General features: G+C 32.0%; 1 protein-coding gene across 1 annotated transcript; it reads left to right on the forward strand.

The window, feature by feature from the left end:
• The first annotated feature begins 573 nt into the window (after nt 1-573).
• On the forward strand, nt 574-3,357 carry LOC128163516 (pancreas transcription factor 1 subunit alpha-like). The gene is made up of 2 exons (XM_052827133.1): nt 574-1,248; nt 2,385-3,357. The coding sequence occupies exons 1-2, from the start codon at nt 816-818 to the stop codon at nt 2,588-2,590; spliced, it is 639 nt and encodes a 212-aa protein (XP_052683093.1). The 5' UTR covers nt 574-815; the 3' UTR covers nt 2,591-3,357.
• Nucleotides 3,358-7,297: the final 3,940 nt, after the last annotated feature.

Consider the following 7,297-nt stretch of genomic DNA (forward strand, 5'->3'; position numbering starts at 1 on the left):
AATTTTTTTCATCATAACATCTTTTATGAATTTAATTTCATATCATCCCTTTGAATAGAACCACTTTGGGTTAATGTCATTTTTCGAATGGTAATATTTTTGAAGTCCGCTTTCAATTTGACGTATGAATGAGTGAAGTCTCCGTTCTAAATTACATCTGAATCGGTTTTTGTGGCAGTAAAGGGCTATATCTTTTATGGCGTTTCAGACATACAAAGACGATAAAATTTAATCTTTTAAAGATCATTATGTCAGCAAAATGAAGTTTTAACGGAAAACTAACCGATGTTTAGTCGAACTTTGACACGTAAATCACAATATGTAATGAAATGAACCCAGATTAATAGCGAAGTTAAACCCCCTGTCGATTGCAAATTTTCCGTGTTTGAGGAACCAGGAATGGCTCGTAATTAAATTCGAATAGAAAGATTGGACGGCAGCCGACGTAAATATAACAAGCAATCCGATTGGTTAATTCTTTCACAGCACGTGTTTCTGTATTTACATTGGATATGAAAGAAAATACAAAAATCAAAGGGTCCTGTAATTAATATTCAAAAGGATAAAGCCTTTTCAGAACCGTTAATCATGATGTTTGATAGGAAATTATACAATACAGAAATACACCTTGAAGTATATTAAATCTTCACAATCAAAATTTAATGTTACCAACCTTTTAATGTTGATAATGCAAAACAGGAAACTACAAACAAATGGATTTATCTACAAAACTAAAATGGTGAAATTTGAGTGTTTTCAATAATGATTGCATAGTTCAGTTTTATGGAAGTTGGATTATAGTTATTTCACAAAACATGGAGTACCTACAGTTCGACAAAATTGTGACATCTCCAGACTCTTCCGATCCATCTTTCGATGACGATTTTCCTCTTATGTCCGACGATAGCCAAGAGGATTCTTCCTCCCAAGAAGGATCCATACATACATCACAGCAGAAAGGTAAGAGGAAAAAGGACAGCCCATTTCACCAGATTCAGCAGAGAGAAGCAGCAAATCTACGCGAGAGAAAACGCATGCAGTCCATCAATGAAGCGTTTGAAGGTCTGAGAGCTCATATTCCGACACTACCTTACGAGAAAAGATTGTCCAAAGTGGACACACTGAGACTTGCTATAGGTTACATTGGCTTTCTGTCGGAACTCGTCAAGTCCAACGCTGGAACCGCCAATTCCAACCAGACCGCGTACAAAGAGAAACACCGCAAGGTCATCATAAACTGTCATTATAGTGAGTATTCATGTTATTATATAATTGTCCTTTCCGATATATTGTATTTTTAACAAAGTCTTGTTGTATATTTTATTTGTTAAAAATAGAATATATCGGAGAGGACATTATGTCTGTCATTTCTTTATGGTTTATCAAGGATCATGTAAAAAAAAATGTTTGTTTGTGTTACTTAATTAAATAAATTTTTAAAAGAATTTAAGCAATATTTTATTGTAAAAAGACTTTTTAACTTGTCTTTTTTAAAGAAAAACTATTGCTTCTCCTGTTTGCAAATATTGCATTCCAAAAATTACACCATTTTATTTTCATAGAGGCAATGTTGTTAATTGTCTACGATTCAATTACTCTAAAGTTTAAATTGTTGATGGCAGAATATGCCAATAAAACTATTCTTTAATTACTGGATGTATAATACCTCTTAACAAATAAAGACAGTCTTTCAAATTTTGAATAACAATTTTCTTTTGTGAAAACAGAAAACAAATAGTTTAAAATCGTAAACGTATACCAGTAAACAATCAATTCTATTTGGAATTCATTTTAAAAGTATATCTTTTTTCAATTTTAAATTGGATTTTTAAGTATATATTTTAAGATATAAAATATAATTTTTTCATATTAATATTATATATTTTCTATTTTCAATATGATATAGTTATAATATGCAATCTTTATTCAAACAGAAATATTTACACATAAAGATGTTACGTTAATTTTACGCCTGTGTTTTCAGACCAAAGAAATCAATACACAGGAAAAATTTCTTATATTAGACAATTTGATAATAAATAGATATAAATAAATATTTAAATCCAATCTTTTGTCGAATGTTTAAAACAGTATGCAGACGGCTAGTTTCCAATTTTATTAATAACATGTCCCATTATGATGAGAAATTATCCCCTTTGCCAATTCCAAATTTCCTCCTGTGCGTTGTATAAAAATAATACTAATTTATTCATGTCCTCTATAAATACTTTTTATCTGTCTCTGAATTACAAATTTATTGTCTTTTATATGTTGAAGCGTTTCCCTTTCAAGATTCTACGAAGATTCTTAATTTATTTATAAACACTAGTGAAGATAAGAAGATTTAAATGTCCTCTTTTCTTTTCTTTCCGATCTCGTGACAGCCACGCGAGCAGACGACATCGCACGTGGCTGGCTCCCTCTGGCGGGTCACTCTTTGTCGTGGCGGGATGAGAAGAACCCGGGCCTCGGGCCAAACCGGACAATGTTTGCCAAGACTTGGGTACCAGAAGATCCCACGAAGCACAAATCCAAGCAGGAGCTCTATAGTGAAGACGTTGTCCAGGCCGACTCCACCATCAGCCTGTAGCTGTGAGGAAAAAAGATCAACATTTCAAGTCACTCAACTCAGTCCTCAGCCCAAACCCTTTAAGAAAAGAGCATAAATTTGAGGTAAAAATTAGACATGAGGCTGAGTATTGACTTGAGGAAAGTTAGTGACGGCTGGGCCTAGGTTCAGTAGGGTGATAAATTTTTCTCAGTTATCTCTTAGTGCAATGTTTTGAGATATAAATTTACAGCCAGACTTTCATCGAAAAATTTACATTTTTTTAAATGTTATGCACCATTTACCACAGCTTATGGTCTTCAAGCAAGATCGCAAAAATCTTCACAATTCTACTTCAATTTTTAAACTCAAACCGGACATCACTGTCATCATTGTTTTAAAACTACTACACTCATTTCTCAACTCAAATAATCAAATTTGAGGGATAATTAAAACGAGAAACATTGACAACTGCGGGGCCTGTTTTATATGCATGTACATGTATATCATATAATATTTGATTTTTATATGATGTGTTATTGTATGTGTTAAAATTATTTTATATTTGGTTAGGTGAACATCACAGTAAGACTGTCCTTTTTATGAAAGAAAATTTTATGTTAATTTAAGATACATTGTATTTTTATTTATCAAGTAAAATTTAAAATGATATGTTCTATGATTTTTGTAACATATTGCCTTAATGTACGATGAACATAGCTATATTTGTCTTTCATTATTGTTTTCTAGTCATGCAACTATTATTTTTAATTTATTCACTTTATTTCAAGGTAAATAGTTTACATTCTTACAAATTTTGTGAAATCAAATCAGTATGAATAAATACTTCTTTCCTTGTATTTCTAAGTTTTTTCTTTATTTGCTAACAATAAAAAAAATTATCGATCGTCCATTATTTTATTGTTTATTCCACTTACAATCACATCTTTTCAAAATAAACATAGTGTTTTTGATAGATACGAAAATAAATTTATCCGTTTGTTTAACAAATGAAAAAAGATTTCCGACTCCAGTTATATTTAAACAAGTCGAGCAGCTTCCCGGCTTATGAATCAAAGGTTCAGAGGTCATTATTACGAGGCCGTGTGCATTTCGGGATACGATCCCGTTGCCCGGATGCAATTGTCGTCTGGTAGTGTCAGCCATGGCAATGACGAAACTAGTTTTTTGGTGTTGCATTAACTCTCGTAATTTTCCAGTTGAAATTTCACTAATCGGCACGTGGCGAAGTCTATGGAGATAAATGTTGTTTGGTCTGTGGGATTAGATATCGAATTGTTCCTAATAAAGTCGTTTTTGATAGCGCTTTTTGATATTTGTTTTCATTTGGAGATATGATGACATGTGCATTGGCTCCTGTCTAGAAAGTGTTCGCGTGCCGCGTAAGGGTACGTAGTCAAGAGGGTAACAATTTAACTCTGTAATGTATTTTAAAAATCTATTTCATCTATTTTTGGGATGGCGTAGTGGGACATTGTTTACGCATCACATGAATAAAGTTAAAATTTTGAATGAAGATCATCACCATTTCATTAGCAGCCATAAAGATGTGGTTTTTTATTCAGTGATTTTTTTAAACTTAACATATTTTGACTAATTATCGCTTTATACTTCGGAATGCAAGACGATTAGGTGCACTACATATTATCAAGTTGTTTACTAGATAGATGTACATATGTTTTTTTTTTTCGCTTTGTGTAATTTATTTGTTCTTATTTATTTATTTTCCATGAAAGTGCATTCTCGTTGTAAACATATATATATTATGTATAAACATAAACTACAAGAATTTTATTTTTTTACAATCCTGAAAATTAAAAATGCTTCAAGTAACGACGAAAAAAAAAAGTTTCTAAATGTTTATAACTATTTAGTGTCCACGTCCGTGAATCAACTTTATAATATAGGGAAAGATTTCTCTTTAGAAAAGCTATCTTAAAGTACAATGTAACAATAAATACTGCCGTTTACTGCATTTCATTTTATCAAATTGAATTAAATACATGATACATAAATAAATACATAATGACTATTTATTGTCGTTAACTTTGACGATTAGTAAGTCCGGTAAAAATAAAATTCAGTATACGACAATGCCTTTATCATATTGTCATGTTGTAAATTTTGAATTTACTAGGTGGGTGTAAATACAAATTTTCATATTGTAAATTTTGTATTTACACCCACCTAGTAAATTCAAAATTTACAACATGACAATATTTCGGATACCTCAAAACTCATTTCTTATTCGTCATGATTGTATTGTATTTGCTTTATTCCTTCAGAAATAAAGAGATAATGTCGATAATATAAAAAATAAAATAAAAAACACTGAGAATATTGCAGTTTTATTTTCATATTTCTGTCGCCAATCGCTAATAGTGCTGCATTGAGCGTCCATAATGATGTTGCAATGAGCCCCTTTAATGAACGTTTGATGAGTTTTAAATTTCGCAATAAATGACTCTTCATTCTAGTAATTCGTCGACGGATATCAGATCATATTAACGACATCCGAAAGTGGACCGTGGCCATCTCAGGTACCCGTATCACGGCGTCAGGTAAACAACAGAGCCGGGTCGTACCCGGTAGAACATGTTTACTCATGATTAAAACAAATATTGAATGTCGACAAAAAGAACAAGTTGCACGTGTGGAACCTCTCGCTCTCTCTAAAAGGCTAAAAATATTATTGATTACGTTTTTGCTGCAAAATTAAAAACGGTTAGAACATAATATGATTACGCAAATTCATTTAATAGTTATGTTCCAAATAACTTCATGTATTTATAATTTTCTAAAGTCGTCCTGATGTTATTTTAGAGAAGTATAATTGTAAAAGTACTTCTTCATGTAATACATAGTGAATTTTTCTCTTTCTGAGTTTAATTTGTAGTAGATTCTTCATTATCAATAACATTCATATATTAGACATTCTTCATTATGAATAATACGTATATAGACATTAATGAATAATTTTGTTTGTGTTATTAGCGCAATCTCAAAAATTGATCAAATATATTATATGGACTTCTGATTTTTGCGGAAAAGGGTATCATCCTTTCCTTTTTTTTTGTCTTTGTAACAATAAAGTCAACATTTAGAAACAAAGGTTTTAGAAATAGAGTTCATACAAGTTCACTTTTCGTTTCTTTTCTATCCACTTCAATCTTGAAACAACTAAATTAATGATTTTCTTGACCTCCATATCATCTTTTTGAAAACAGAAGATTCTCGATGACAAAACCGCCGGACCAACGGATATTCTATTTCACTTTTTATTTCTATCAAAGCATTAAAATTATATGAAGATAAAACTACAAGGGAAAGATGCATAAAATCGGACAGTATAATTAATCGGTTTTAAGGTTCTCCGCCAGAGTTGGGCTTTAATTGCTGGTGTGCAGAAAGCCTTTGTACCAAGGCACCGGTCACCCACTCAGAAACATGCAGTGTCCGCAACCATTTGAATATTCTCGAAGATAGATCGGGTGATCACTTTCTCTGCGAGATTTGCAACGGGAGTTTGGCCCCGTGGCCGGCACGTGACACTAGACCATCGCTCCTTTCAAACAACTGGACGCGTATACGTAAATAAAGTCTCCATTTTCCCTCAGCGACATGGGGTCTGGCCTTGTCTTGCAGACGACCGAAGATGGAGCTGCAGACCATTAAAATGACATTACTGTTTTGTTTGCTTCTTCCGGCAACTGATGATGAAAGTTTACATAATAATGTGCAAGTCATTTGGTCATTACATTGCCACGCCCAGTGACAGTCTGCGGGGAAATATGATACAAACCGTTAAACTGCCCTCAAAAATGACCAGCGGCGCATAAAGATTGGTGTTTAGAAATAAATGATGGCTTTATGGAGGCAGTTTCATGACCAATTCTTAACTGCAGCGTTCTTCAATGGGAGTCCATCCATTGTAACAAAGTTTTGCAAATTACAGATTCATCAATTTTACATCGCATTACAATAACCATGCAGTCAAAAGCTGCAGGCCAAAAAAAAAACTCTTTAAGTAATTTCTCAAGAATCAGATAGGAAAAAGCCAATCTTGAAATAGAAGAAAGCAATTCAACAGAAACATATAGTTCCATATAGATTATAGCTGTGTCTGTAAAGAAAACACTTTCAGAGGTATACAGGTTTTTTTTCAAAAGAGCAAAACAAGATGGAATCTTTCAGAAATGCATATGTGTTTGAATATGGTGGATAAAATTTAGTATGCTGGGTAATCAACTACCCATCAGATTCACCTTAAAAATTTATGTTTTAATTCCATACATTTTTACTTCAAAATCTGAATGTTTTCATGTATCGTTATACAGAGCTCTTCTTTTACAGGAGATTAAAAATTTTATATAGGCTAAAATGGCCTCGACAATTTAGTTCTCTTACGTTGCAATGACACAAAGTTTTCGACAATATGGATAGTTTTGTTTGGAAAGAATTACTCAGTAAATATGTCTTTCTTTACTTTTTTTAAATCACTTTGTTTTGTTTCGGAACAAATGCTTTGTTCCCAAATAATCTTTATAAATATATAAAACAATTGAACAACAGGGATGCGTTTTTCTTACGAACTTACAACCAGATTTACAAGTGTTCATCATTTAAAATTGACTGTGTATTTTAAATTTATTCCAAATTAACATATTTATAGGAATTGAAATTGTTTAATATATCATTAAATTTTGTTTAATTTTATATATTTTTTTT

The sequence above is a fragment of the Crassostrea angulata genome, chromosome 9 (assembly GCF_025612915.1).
Source record: "Crassostrea angulata isolate pt1a10 chromosome 9, ASM2561291v2, whole genome shotgun sequence".
Lineage (NCBI taxonomy): Eukaryota > Metazoa > Mollusca > Bivalvia > Ostreida > Ostreidae > Magallana > Magallana angulata.